This window comes from Merops nubicus, unplaced genomic scaffold, assembly GCF_000691845.1.
Source record: "Merops nubicus isolate BGI_N331 unplaced genomic scaffold, ASM69184v1 scaffold716, whole genome shotgun sequence".
NCBI lineage: Eukaryota > Metazoa > Chordata > Aves > Coraciiformes > Meropidae > Merops > Merops nubicus.
Genome location: NW_008615389.1, coordinates 73,614 through 88,365, shown reverse-complemented (window position 1 = coordinate 88,365; position 14,752 = coordinate 73,614). Strand labels below are relative to the sequence as shown.

Below are 14,752 nucleotides of genomic sequence, written 5' to 3'. Positions count from 1 at the left end.
CTGAACCATATATTTGAACTGCCTACTTCAAAATTCCTAGGACAAAATCTGCAAGGGAAATCCCTGGGATTCCCAAAGAGGGTTCCCCTGTGCCCGTGTGGAACCAAACTGAACTAAAGAAGGAAACCAAATTATTATTTTATGTCCTGTAGGATCTGTCTAGGTTGTGTCTAGGAACACAAAACAAGTTGGTGGTATCCAGCTGCAAAATAACAAAACAATAACAATTTCTTTTCATCAAAGATGTATTGTGGTGTTGAGAACTTCCTTGTATCTAAGGTACTGTTGCAAAAAGAGACTTAACCATTTTCTGTTTGAAAAGTTATTTGCTGATAAGGAATTTGCTGAGCCAGCCAGGATGGTTACCATACCATCAGGCATGTCCATGGCCTGGAAGTAAATTAACTGACATGGTGATCATAGGCAGAATGCACAGAAGAGTATGTGGTGAGTGCTCAGTGCTCAGAGCAAAGGAGGAGTTAGAAGCTTGAAAGAGCATCACTGCTAAAGAACAGATTTGACTAGTAGGTGGAAATCAAGGTAGCCAAGGTTAAATGGTGAAAAAAAAACTATGCTAAAAATCAAACTTGCTCAGAAAAAAAAAAGGTAGGAGATGATAAATAGGTTTATGTACAGGAATACCCACAGTCAAATTACTAGTCCTGTGGACACTGACAGCCTTCTCTGCAGACATCTCTCCTCACTGTAGCACAATGGAATGAGCACTGCTCCAAAGACCATTTCACTCCAAAAGCAGTAGTACTATTTCATTAAAAATAATTGCAGAAAAAGTGTAATTGAGTAATTTATGTCTAGTAACCCGAGGGTGTGGGAATAGGTGTGGTACAGGGTGGCTTCTGATTTATCTGTGTTAAAAAACATTTCAGTGGATGTAATGACAGACATGGATTTGTAAGCAAGAAACAGTGGTGGTGAAAATGGGTGGATAGATCATTAGAAATGTTGGCAGCAAAACAGAAATGGAGATGAAGTTATAAGGTAGGGAGGAAACTGATGAAAGGGAGAATAAAGATGTTGCCAGAGGCTTGGTGAGGAAATAATGCAAGGTGTTAAAGGGAATTTGGAATAGATAGGCAATATCAAAAACTTAAAATAAATTAGCAAGGCACCAAATATATAAACACAAGCAAACAATGATGTAAACTACAGCAACCAGTAATCACTTTCCTAAACTCTTGTTGGCATAAAGTAATGTTAAGGTTTAGGAGAAAAAGTGTGAAACTCCAGGAATAAACAGTTCCATGGAAAGGTGTTTGTCATGTTTTTTTTTCACATCTGTGTTACAACTCTGCAGGCTGACTAAAGATGACTCTTGGAAGGCCTAGGTCTGAAAGACAGTGGTTAATGTGTGTAATTCAAGCTTTATTCTGAATTTTAGACCAACACTTTCAAAATTATCCACTAACTTGGGAAGCCAAGCATTTTGGTAGCCACAACTGACCCTCATCAGATATTTTTTGAGGAGGTGTTGAGCATAAACAGTTGAAAGTATGTGAAACCTGAAAATATGGTTGTACCTATTTTACAATTTTTTTACTTCTGAGTATGAAACTAAGTGATGGTTGACCAGAATTTAATATGAATTGGTTATAATAAGTCAAACTATGTATTCTTGTGCATTTTTAATATACCTTTCTATAAAACTACTAAACAGGCTTATATCCGAATTATGTAATTCTAGGCATTTGAAGATATTCACCTGCAGGAGAGGAAAAACGTGAAAATGCTCCTAGAGTATGCTGACAGAGTATTTACCTACATCTTTTTCATGGAGATGCTTCTGAAATGGGTGGCTTATGGTTTGCACAGTTATTTCACAAACGCCTGGTGTTGGCTTGACTTCATTATTGTGTGTGTAAGTATATGCAGCTTGTCTTAACATTTTGAATATTGATATTTTCTATTTAGAGAACTGCATATAAAATCTGATTATGAAGAAACAGAAGTGTAAAAGACACTTTTCAAAAGCTGAAAAAAAAATACAAACAAAAGACACTTTAGGAAAAATTTAAAGGGAAATTATAAGTAAAAGTGAGAAGTTGCTTAAAGAAATTTTATTAGGTGTCACTGTCATTGAGGACCGTGTTTGTTATTAAAAACCTTTTTGAGTTTAAAGAGAGAGTGCAATTAGCGGTCAGATGTAAAGCTAAAATAAATTAAGAGACCAGAAAAATATGAAGATGCTGACTGACAGCTCCAACATTTAGGAACAGAAACAAATACAGTTGCTTCCTTAAAGGAGGAGAAATTTAGATGGTAAAGGGAATTGAAAAGTATTGTTGGAAAAATCATTTACTAAAGAGTGCAAAGTAAGTTTTGCTTTGCAATTAAAGAAATCCTAGAATCCTTTATATAGCTACCAAGAGAAATGCCAAAATCATCAATAGTCAGATGGAGGAAGTGCAGTGTTCCATAGACACCTATTTATTCTGAATTCAGACACAGTTCAACAATGTGGTCTTGCCATATAAAAATGAAATAATTTTGCTTGTCAATAATACAGGGGTAAGATACTGTAGTTAAATATGTTACTGCAGATATGGCAAAGTAGCTGTTTGCTAGCCTCTGGATAATTAGCTTTGGAAGTTGTGAAGTGCTAGGAAATTTCAACAGGAAAATCCAATATTATAACAATTTGCAAAGAATACATAGCATGAGTTTTGCAATTACAGTAATGTTAATAGCAGTGCTGTCTAAAACAGAGGAATAGCATGAAAATATCCAATGGCTAGACAATGAGACAACACCTTCAGATAGGGAGGAAAAGGCAAATCATGAACAGTGGAAAAAAACTCCTCATTGGAGTTTCAATACAAAAGAATTTTCTAATGTCTTATGTTCATTTTCTCTTTCACAAAAATTTAAAATGAAGCATGGATATCTTTTTAAAATAATTTTTGTTTCCACATCAGCATCTGAAGTTATGATAAGGAATTACTGTATACACTTCTGTACACTTGTATACACATGTATATACTTCTATGCTTCTAAGAATAACTATGCAGAAAATGGGAATATTTTATTTAAATAATCCTTTAGTCTTGTAGTGTGTGAAATTACCATAGTTACCAATTTGCTTGTCATACTAGCATTTAAAAAATAATATGAACTTTTTTGGGAAAAAAAAAAGATAAAAAATGTTTCATATTCGAACGACAGAATTCCATTATTTTTAAAATAGTAAGAAGAACAAAGTGATATATGAAACAACTTTGAATCTGTACTTTCTTCATTTGCTTTACTAGTCAAAGATGCTGTAACATGCAGCCTAGTATTGCCTAATGACAAAAATAAAATAAACTTTTGTATGCCATTTAATAATCTCAGTTTCAATTCAACACAGCTATCATTTGTTTCCTGGGGACTAAATACTTCTCCCAAAGACACATCATCACCGTGTTCCTCTGAGAGTGCCTTGAAATCTCTCAGGACTCTTAGAGCATTGAGGCCTCTACGAGCTTTGTCAAGATTTGAAGGGATAAAGGTAAGGTTATGTTTGGGTTATTATTACACATAGTAATGTGAATACTGGAACATTTTTCCATATTTCCAGTTTCAGTGCACTTAGCACAAACTAAACAAGATTTTTTTTAGACTTGTACTTTTCTGAGTCCCAGTCTTTGGTTTATCTTAGACATGGAAAAAATTCATCCAGTGTATTTTACAAATTCTTCTGAAAAAAAAATTAATATGCTTGAAAAAAATAGGAACCATTTTTAATTCCTTGTCAATGAAAAAGAAGCTCTACATATAGTTATTTAAAAAAAAAAAATGTAATGTGAGGAAGAAACCTGGACTGTGAGTCTGTGGTTTATCAATCTTTATGGGACAAGAAATGTATTGACCTTTTCTTACTTTTTTCTTATTGCCTGAGGCAAGAAACAGGACCACGGAAAAATAGATTCATTAATTCATTGCTTCAGTAGAACTATTCACTTGCTGTAACTGCTTTTCATAATTCCTCTTCATTAGACTACTATGCATCTATCAGCTCATCATGACACTTATCTAGACGGGCTCACATGCCACATTTTGGGTTCTCCAGGGTGGATCTGAAAGATAACAATCCTTTCAAACTTAAATAGGGTCAGATTTTCTTATTAGGAAAGGGGATTCTTCTAACTCAATTTTAAAAGCTGCTCTGAGCAAACTGTCTGGAATCTTTAAAGCCAGTGGGGAGAAGTAAGGAAGTGTGTAATGTAGCTCATCTGACCTGTGTTAGATCACAGAATGTTAGGAGACACTAACTTCAGATCCCGGGATGGATATGGACCAAATCCTCCTGGAAGCCATGAAGGACAAGAATCAGAAACAGCCAGTATGAGTTTAGGAAGGGCAATTTTTGCCCCTCAAACCTGATTGTCTTCTATGATGAGTTGGCTGAGGGAGGCTATCTGTGGTCTCAGATACTGGTTACATCTGCTTTGGATAGGTGAACTACAAGCTAGGCAGAAAATTGTCTGAACTGCCACATTCAGTGTGCAGAGATTGCACGGTGATGTTCAGCTAGCAGCTAATGACTAGTAGCTCAGAAGTCAGTCCTGACCAGTCCTGCTTAATGGCTTAATTAACAACCAGAAGAATGTGGTAGAAATGGTCCTCAACAAATTCACAGATGGTACGAAATTGGTAGTGAGCAGTTACTGCACTGGGGGCAAGGCTGCTCTGCAATGAGACTTTGAGAGATTGAAGATATGGATTGGAGAAACCTCAGGAAGTTCAGCAAAAGCAAGTGCAAAGTCTTGCACCTGAGCCAGAACAACACCACATTACTGTGGCACACTGAGAAATGAGCAGTTTTCAGAAAAGGACCTGGACTGGACAGAATGTTAAACACTAGTCAGCAGAGCAACAAAGAGGGTCTACCATGTATTGGGCTGTGTTAGCATGAGTCTGGCCAACACATTGAGGCAGTTCTCTCTTCTGTTTTTGGCAACTGTGAGACTGAATGTAGATTATGGTGTCTAGATTGGGGCTCCCCAGTGTAAAACAGATGTTAACATACTGGAGAGCATCCAGCAGAGTGCCACCAGGATGGTCAGGGGGCTGGAGAGGAGGGGCTGAGAGAACGGAGCAGGTTCTATCTGGAGAGGGTTAAAAGGAAGATCTGATTGGGATCTAATTAGGTAGGGGTTCTAGTTGTTGTCTTTAATTAATAGGAAGCTATGCAAGAAACTGAATTAATGTTTTCTGGCAGGTAGGTAGAAAATGAGAGTGAATGAGTTGGCTGTGAGGGATATTCCAATTAGCTACCTGGGAAAAAAGGTGACAGTGTGAAAGTACAGTATTGCAGTAGATTGTCCAGAGAGGCTGTTGAATCTCCAATCTTGGAAATATTCAGAACTTGACTGGACAAGATGTTGAGCAACTTGGTCTGTGTTGGAAGAGCTGATGTTCATAGGCCCCTTCCAACATGCTTCATTCTGTGTGTTTCTGGTATACAGATGTTATCCAAAGCCAGGATAAAAGTCTCAGTATTTTCTCATAATACCAGTGAAAAATTTCCAGGGAGATTTTTACTGTGCCCCACCACAAAGTGGAGTAAAATGGTGAAAAGAAATAGATAACAGTCCTCAGAAGCCCACTGGCGACAAGTACGGTCCTGCCTGTCTGCCTCAAAGAGCTGGATTCACAAAGATGAGTTCTTGTCACTGCTTTTGCCAGGTCCTTTGACATCTCCAGCATAGAAACCAAAAGCCGGAATCCCATTTGTACTGGTACCGTTTCTGGAAGAGGCTTACTGCTCGTTGTGGGTTTGCATTCATCTTATCCTCAGGCAAACCTAAGTGAAGGGAAGACTGCTGACCAAAAGCCAGACTTCTCTACTTTATGTCCTGTGTGCAGTCATTTGCCAGTGGTTGTTTGGTCTGGTTCATTTTGTTATGGAGAGCAAACTGTTATTCTCTTATAAAGCCCCTCCAAGTTAAAAGAGAGGGTTATTTATGATATTGTAGTAAATACAGATTATACAACACATTCCCATAGACTTGATTTTTAGATCCCATAGCTACTACAGGCTCCATTTCTTTTACCCAAGGAGAATTCTGGTTGCTATCTGTTTTACTTTCTTCCTCAGAAAGGCATGGTAGATACCATGAAGTTACACGTGAAGACAAGCTTGAAGTTGGCCTGGATTTAGGCTGGTTTTACATTTGTCATCTACTAGAGTTTAGAAGAGTGAGAACCTGCAATAGAGACAGAAGAAGAAGAAAAAAAAGGTTTTCTGGAGTGATGCTCTACTGAATGTGAATAATTAATTATTTTCATTAATTTTATTTAAGGTTGTTGTGAATGCACTCTTGGGAGCTATCCCCTCAATCTTGAACGTTTTGCTTGTCTGCATTGTCTTCTGGCTCCTATTTAACATCACAGGAGTAAAATTACTTGCAAAAAAATTTTCAAAATGCGTACTCGAGACAGGAAGTGTGAAAGACATTGAAAACAGAATTGATTGTACCACCCGTGGTGGAACATGGACAAACAGTGATGTAAACTTTGATAACGTTGGGATGGGATACTTGGCTCTTCTCCAAGTGGTAAGTTCTATAAAAATATGTTCAGTTTTGTTTTCTTCAGGGAAATATGTTGAGCAGCCCAATCAGGGGACACTACTGTGCTTCTGTTTATCTCACTGAAATTGGGGATTTGTTTTCAGCTTCCATCTCTTATCTGTAAGCTGCTCAGTTCCTTCTAAAGAACACTTGAGCATATGCAACCTTGTGTTAAAATCAAGAACTGTTTCATGGCTTTTCTATTTTGTCTCAGCTTTGATGAACGTAGTAAGCCTGCAATAGCCTGCTTGTTATTCTCATTTTCTTCAGTAGAAGTTGCTTTGGAGTGGATGAGAAAGAAAATGCACAATGCAGTTTATTTCTGTTTCTGTATTTTCTTTTATCGTATAAATCTCCCTAATATCACGAAAAAAGGGAAAGACATTTTTAAAAGTGGCTGTTAGCCCTGTGCCTTTTCTTGATGAAATTTTTTTCCCTGTATCTTCCAAAATGTTCTATGATTTTGAGTTGTTAAGAATTGCAGGAATAAAGTGCCTCCTGTTTTCTTTGAAGTTGTTTTTATCATTTTAGGATGTATTTATTAAAGCTGAAACTTATACAGCTTTTTCAAAAAGCAGAGAATTTACAAAAGTTTCAACATGAAAACATATTTCACAGGATTCATGGCAATGTTTTTTTCTTTTTGGGAAAGAATTTTTTTTTCCTTCTTACTAAACCCCAGTGAACTGCACATCACTTGACTTGAATCAAGCAGATCTTTAGAAGTTATTCACATTTTTATAGCACACTACTCACGTTTCTGTAACTCTTAACATATTTATATTAGCTCTACCTAATTATTTTTTAATATTTTTTTAGTGATAATAACCTTAATAATGCATATTTTTTTTTCAGGCAACTTTTAAAGGTTGGATGGATATTATGTACGCAGCAGTGGACTCACGTGATGTATGTCACTAAAACTGAAATTTTAGCTCTTTTCCCTTTCCTTCTTTCCCTTTCTATCCATACAATTCATTGTTTATATTTTTTTTTTGGTTTTTTTTTGTGATATCAAGTCAGAAATACAAGCAGATGAAACTGTGAAGTGAAACAATAATCCTTGGAGGACCCAATATCTAGAGTTTAGACCAAAGTAAACTGGTCAAAATAGAGTGATACCACACAAGAACCTAATATATCAAGAATGCAGAAGACAAGACGTTGCAAGTTTTGAACAAGTCTGTTTGGCAACAGAATTTAGAAGGTCTTAAGAGGGACTGTGCCTCTGAAGCACATTTCCTTCTTTTAAAAATGTGTACTGCAGCATTAAGATGACCTGCGTCTCTAGCATTTATTTCTGGAGTTTTTCTTCCCTGTATTTGACATCCTTACCACTTCTTCCCCATTTCCAAGGGCTGTTTCTCATTCTTTCACTAGTACAGTGTTTTAACTTTTCTATGTTTAATTTGCATTTTCCTTATTCATTCAAGTGCTGTACTCTTGAATGTAGTAAAATAGCTGTGAATTAAAAAGATTCTTCCTTGTAGGTTTGATTGTAGTGAGCTGACTTTTAGAATCTGCTGTTGTCTGGGATAGCATTTGAGGGAATGGCAGTTGAACATTTTTTTAGTCTGAGCTGTTTTTCTAATCTAGGTATTCACAGCATCACTTCTGATAGGAACTGTTTATCTGTTAATTTATTTGCTAGAGCTAGATTTGGCTAAATATCTTTGTAATTATGTTTACAAATGGTAACAAGATGAAAAAAGACAGTTGTTCTACTTGTACATCTAAATAGAGTTATAAAGGTTTAGAAATAATTAATTCCTCCTGGCAATAAAATTTATTATAAATTGGAAATGTTAAAGCTGTGATTGTCTGATTTTTACCAATATTATTTTTCTGTCTTGACTTTTTTAACAGGTAGATGAACAGCCTAAATTTGAAGCATTCTTAGCCATGTATATGTATTTTGTGATTTTCATTATTTTTGGATCTTTCTTCATGCTGAACCTTTTCATTGGAGTAGTTATCAGCAATTTTAACCAACAAAGGAAAAAGATAAGTGCTACATGAGCTCATTCAGGGTCTCCTGTAATCCTGATTTGATTAAGTGAATGCTAGTTTGACATCTAGATGTTTAAAACTTTCAGATAACTATTTGACTGGAGACATTTCAAATAATGTTTAGATACCAAGTTCTAAAAATAGAAGTCTGCTTTTCCTCAAAACTTTTAGTAATTTACCTGTAAATCCTATTTTCATGCCAAGTCCTCAGTTTGTTCCACGTAGGAGGGTGAAGAGGAATGAGTGGGTAGTTGTAAAGAAGAGAAGCTAAAAAAAGTTGTATAGACTTTTGTACAGGAGAGCAGAATTCTGTTCTTCTGCTTTGAAGATTTACTTTGGACAACAGAAAATACCTTTTTCCTGAGAGTAAACACCTAAGAAATGTGATCAAGGTAATCAAGAAACAGTACTGATCATGGAAGAAGTAACCACAGCATTGCTGATGAAGAAACTGGAGAAGGTCTTGTTAATCAGAACTTCTTCTAAAACTGGCTACATTTAAAAAAAACCTGACATCAATAAATAACTCTACAGATTAATTTACTGGAATTTTAAAAAATGTCTGCATTGAGACATTTGTCTCATTGTCTGCATTCCTGGAGCTGTGGCTCCAGGAAGAGGCCATCTAGGAATTTAAAGGCTTCTTAAAGGCCATCAAGCAATGAATTCTTCCACTTTTCTCCTCATAGTTGTTAGATTCCCTGTTCCTTTTATTCAGTAAGAAACTGAAGACAAAAGCTTAGAATGGAAAATGCAACAACCAAAGAAAGGCAAGAGTCAGCCTTCCTTGGTATACCTCAGCTTCTTTGTGCCAAGCTTATTTGTCAACTGAGTTCTCTCCCTGATTCATTTAGGAGCTTTAGGTATTCAGAACATCAAGAGAAATGGAGTCAATTCACTTAGAAGTTTTAAAACAAATAAGCATCTTGCTCATTAAAAAAAAACCATAAAAATCGATCCAGTGGGAGGTGTACAGTTTTAAGGTTCACATTTGGAAGATGGCATCTCCACAGGAGCCATTTATTATTTCTATACACCAAGTGTCAAAGAATTAATGCCTTTGGTAGCGATGGGAGCAATAATGCCCAAAAGAAATTCTGCTCTCTGCTTTTGAACAGAGAAAGGATATATGGGGGTTGAGGATCAACAGTCCAACTTCACTATGATAATTTCCTTTTACAGTGAAGTCCCAGTTATAATAATCCAGACAGAAACAACATTGGTTAAGCAGTTTATGAGGCTGAACGTTGATGTAGATGTAACACTTTTTTTTCCTTTTCTCACTACATGCTGCAACTGGGGATTCTTAAATTTTTCATTTCTTTGCTGCTGCTTGGGGATTTTCACTGAGATTCCATATAGTTAAGCTAAGCTGAACTTTCAGAAGTCTTGCCAGAGTGGCTCCAAGTGCAGATTCCTTACTGAACAATGCTACACATTTGTTTTACAAAATGCTAATTTTTTCATGCCTTTATGATGAGTGGCTTCTCCTGAACACTCGGTTCAAAGTGATAGCTAAGGAATCCAAGTGGCATAGAAGGTAATATGATGAACACCAGAAATTCATTATCAGGAACCCCCTGTAGATCTTGGTCCCAAAGTGCTTGTTCACAATCCATTTACTTGCTAGCTCAGCAATGTATTTCCATTCCCACTTTTCCCAAAAATATAAATGGAAATTATTTTACTTGTTGATGAGCCTTATGTAATTTTAAAAATATGAAATAGATTTGTAAAGCTTCAGGAAGGTTCTCTTAGTTGTGGAGATTAACTCAGGATCACTGCCTAGACTTGACTTTCACAATCATACCCAAATCAGGTTTTTTTACAATACATCTTTTCAAAGAACAAGGAGAAAAGGAGAAATTGTGAAGACTCATGTCTCTGTGGTCCCTTAGATCCCACTCTAAAGAACTCTAGCTTACTCTTTTTTTTTCTTTTTTTTTTTTTTTGCATAAGCTTGCTGGTGTTTGTTTAGTTGACTGCTTAAACTTCAGCTGAAGAGCAATATCCTTTCCCTTTACTTAGGTGGAAAAGATCTATTTTTGACTGAGGAACAGAAAAAGTACTATAATGCTCTAAAAAAACTTGGATCCAAGAAACCTCAAAAACCCATCCCAAGACCATCGGTGAGAACATCTTAAGTGGAATATGATAGAATATATAAAGATGGTGAATATATTTAAACTCAGTAGCCAGGAATCTGGGAATAAACTTCATGTTGGAGCCCATCATCTTCCTCATTCAATATAGTGTTTACTTTTTACTTTCTTTTTCTTAATTCCATCTAATGCAGTTTTTCTTTCTGGGTATTAAAGAAATTTACAGTCTATTAATCACCTATTCAAATGTACAACCTATTCATAGAGGTTCATATTAACTGTCTGATATTCATAACATGACCTTGGTCAGTTAAGTTGCATGATAGTGCTTCTGCAGCTAGACTGGGTTATTGCAGGTGAGAGTGAATAGTGAGTAGCACATGCCCCATGGCTGTTATTTACTTTTAAGTAATCTTATGCTTTATTTCTTATACTTTCTTAAATTTCATTATAGGCCTGGCTTCACATAGTAACTATTCAGAGTTTTTCTTGCTTATGACATTTTAATTAGAAATGCTTATCCTAACATGTTTGCTTCAATCAATGTTTCTATTAAAAGAGCAATCACAATTTACTCTGAATGTTCTTGTGCTGTACAATTTTTTTCTAAGGAACTGTGGTTGCATGATATCTGAAAATAATTATCCAAGTACTGTTTTCTTTGAAGATCTAAAGAAATCACCTAAAAATGCTTCTAGTAACTTATTGTTAAATTTACGTGCTCTTAAATTCTTTTTTTCTGACCAGAAATTACTGATTAAAATTTGTATGTAGCATTAAGCAGTTCCTCTTGTTCTCTCCACAGAACGCATTCCAAGGAGTGCTGTTTGATATGGTGTCACACAAAGCATTTGACATTACCATTGTGACTTTCATCTGTCTAAACATGATCGTTATGATGGCAGAAAATAACCAGACTGACATTAAGGAAGTTCTTAATAAAATCAACTTTTTTTTTGTGGCAGTTTTTACTGCAGAATGTGTCATAAAAATACTGGCCTTGAGACATTACTTCTTCACCAGTGGCTGGAACATATTTGATTTAGCTGTTGTGATCCTTTCACTAGTTAGTAAGTATCAATCATTATCAGATCAGATAACATGATTTACCAATCCTAAGCCAAATTTCAGTATGAAGTAACCACTTACATATCTCTGATGAACAAATTCCAAATTCATTGTACTTTTTCAAACCCCATGCTAAGTGATTCATTCTGAAAGGATATATTTTATATTTTCTCAGAGTACTAAAAAACAACTGGATAATTTTAAATTTATGTTTTTTCCCAAGTATGAGTTTTACTGAGTAATTAACAGAAAAGGAATTTAACACAGTAATATCTTTTCTAAATTATTGTACTTAAACTGTTTTTAAGTTGCTTATTTTTATTGTACTTAATGTTTTTATGCTTTTAATTTACATGTAATCATGTTAGCTGTTGTTTTCACAATAGAAGTAAATTCAGGTTAAAAATACATTTGTATGAAAAATTGGGAAGATTTCTTTCATTTCACAGGACTTTCTTTTAAGAAAGCAGATTCTTGCTTTTTTTCTTATTCAGGTACCAAGGATTAATGAAAGTCTCATATTTAGCATGTGGCTTATGCCTGCAGAAGCAGCAGCAGTCAGGCTGCAGCTGAGAGACAAGCCCCATAGCTTCCAGCACAGGAGCTGAAGGGATTTAAAAGGATTTTTTAAGTACTTGAGGGATGTGTAGTTTCATCCCCTGAATGAGAGAAACCTGGGATAATGCACTTTCCAAACTATACATGACTGTGATACATTTTTAATACTTAAAGGTCTAACACTTTGTCTTTCTCTTCCTAAGCTCTTTTGTAAGCAATTGCAGTATTGCTGATAAAGTTTTTGTTAAAAGTGATGTGATCAATGTTACTTTCAACACCTAAAGCACAGAATATAACAGAAGGAACATAAATGGGGAACTTCACTGGCGTGCCTTGCCCAGGCTCTGTTTCTCTTTCATGTCAAGGCACTGGGCTCTCTGAAGGCTTCAGGACAGCGTTCTCCCCCACCCTGCTGAGGATTTTCCGCCTGGCACGAATCGGCCGTATCCTGAGGTTGATCCGAAAGGCCCGAGGGATCCGGACCCTGCTTTTTGCACTGCTGATGTCCCTGCCTGCTCTCTTCAACATCGGCCTCTTGCTCTTCCTGGTTATGTTCATTTATGCTATTGTGGGCATGACAAACTTTGCCTGTGTTGGCTGGGAAAGTGGGATTGACAATCTTTTCAATTTTCAAACCTTTGAGGGTAGCATGCTCTGTCTCTTCCAGATTACAACATCAGCTGGCTGGGATGGTCTTCTGGTCCCTCTCTTAAAAGGTTCTAATTCATGTGCTCCAAACTTAAATTTAACAATTGAACAGAGAAGCAATTGCACAAATAAAGGGGTTGGGATTTTGTTTTTTGTAAGTTATGTCATTATATCATTTCTCATTGTTGTGAATATGTACATTGCTGTCATTTTAGAGAACTTCAGTGTTGCCACTGAAGAAAGCACAGATCCTCTTTGTGAGGATGACTTTGATATGTTTTATGAAACCTGGGGCAAATTTGATCCTCAGGCAACACAGTTTATTGAGTATTCTGCTCTTTCAGACTTTGCAGATGCTCTGGCAGAACCTTTACGGATTCCAAAGCCTAATAAAATGCAGCTTATATCCATGGACCTCCCTATAGTTAGTGGTGATAAGATCCACTGCTTGGATATCTTGCTTGCTTTCACTAAAAGGGTCTTGGGAGAAGCTGGAGATTTGGATGGTCTTGAATTACACATGGAAGAAAAATTTATGGCTGCCAATCCATCTAAAGTTTCTTACAAGCCAATTACTACTACTCTTAAAAGAAAACAAGAGGAGGTATCAGCTTGTGTTATTCAAAGGGCCTTCAGGAGGTATTTGAAGCAGCATTCTTTTAAAACTAAATCTTTCTTATACCGTCATAAGCATTATAACAGTGCTGTCTTTGAAGAGGAAACACGTGAGAGGGAAAGTCTTATGGTATCAATTCTTCCTGAGAATAGTGGTAGGAAGCTGGATAAATCACGGACTACTTCTTCCATATCTCTCCCTTTATTTTATGATGGAATTGCTGAAACAGATAGTGGTAATGTGGACACATAAGGTTGCACCAGTCTGCAGCATCTTTGCTTAAAACAGTATCAGTTATATTCAGATGGAGAATATATTTTGAACCCAGAGCATAATAGTCTGAATTTAGAATAATGATGGCCTTTAAATATTCTTATTGTTCAATTTTCCAAATGCTCCTTAAAACAATTAAGATCTAAACAACTAGGTCATAAGTATTAGGGGAAAATCAAACCACAAAATTGTTTTCCCTCAGCTACTGGAGTAGGTGAGTTAATTTTTACAGCTGCCATTTTTTGGTATTATTTCATATATCTGTGTTTACAGAAGAAACCTGTTAAAGATCAGTTGTAACTGTAATATGATTTATAAGCACTCAAGGCTGTAGAACAATGTGTATCTCTTCAGAGATAAAGCCTGGTTCAAAAATAGGTTATTGTAAAAAAAATAATTGCTGCATTTTCTCTAAAAGAGTTCACTCTAGACACTTGAGTATAATCAGCCACTAATTTCTATGTTGCTTGGGACCATCTTCCTCCTAGTGCCTTTGAAGGGATTTGTTTATGCTTAAGAATTTTTGAGGTGTCTTTTTACACGTGCACCTAAATAGATTTAACATACCATCCTCAGGTGTCTGTGCTTGAAAGCTGTATATGATTTGCTCTTTATATCATTCAGTGTCTGAAAATTGTGATAATAATAGTTACCAAAACGAAAGGATGTTATGCAAGAGCTGTTGTTTCCAGAAAATGGTAAGATTTATTGTACATAACATTTCATCATTATACTTAATCCAAATGTCATAGGAAGTATTGCTTGGTAATCTGAAAAGGAGCTCATGGTGCATCTTATGAAACAAAATTTATTAAAGTTGGAGGAAGCATTTATTTTGTTGGTTCTGAAAAATACCATGTATGAATAGTGTGTATTAATAATACATTTAGTGGGTTTCCTTGCAG

The 14,752-nt window shown here is 35.9% G+C and overlaps 1 protein-coding gene across 1 annotated transcript in view; it reads left to right on the top strand.

The window, feature by feature from the left end:
- Window positions 1-13,826, top strand: part of LOC103775039 (sodium channel protein type 5 subunit alpha-like) — a 40,652-nt gene extending 26,826 nt beyond the window's left edge. The window contains exons 19-27 of the mRNA XM_008942483.1: window positions 1,703-1,893; window positions 2,323-2,330; window positions 3,405-3,505; window positions 6,303-6,557; window positions 7,428-7,481; window positions 8,439-8,580; window positions 10,611-10,711; window positions 11,490-11,754; window positions 12,676-13,826. Coding sequence (XP_008940731.1) covers window positions 1,703-1,893; window positions 2,323-2,330; window positions 3,405-3,505; window positions 6,303-6,557; window positions 7,428-7,481; window positions 8,439-8,580; window positions 10,611-10,711; window positions 11,490-11,754; window positions 12,676-13,826 — 2,268 coding nt within the window. The remainder of the gene's footprint in view (window positions 1-1,702; window positions 1,894-2,322; window positions 2,331-3,404; window positions 3,506-6,302; window positions 6,558-7,427; window positions 7,482-8,438; window positions 8,581-10,610; window positions 10,712-11,489; window positions 11,755-12,675) is intronic.
- The last annotated feature ends 926 nt before the right edge of the window (window positions 13,827-14,752 follow it).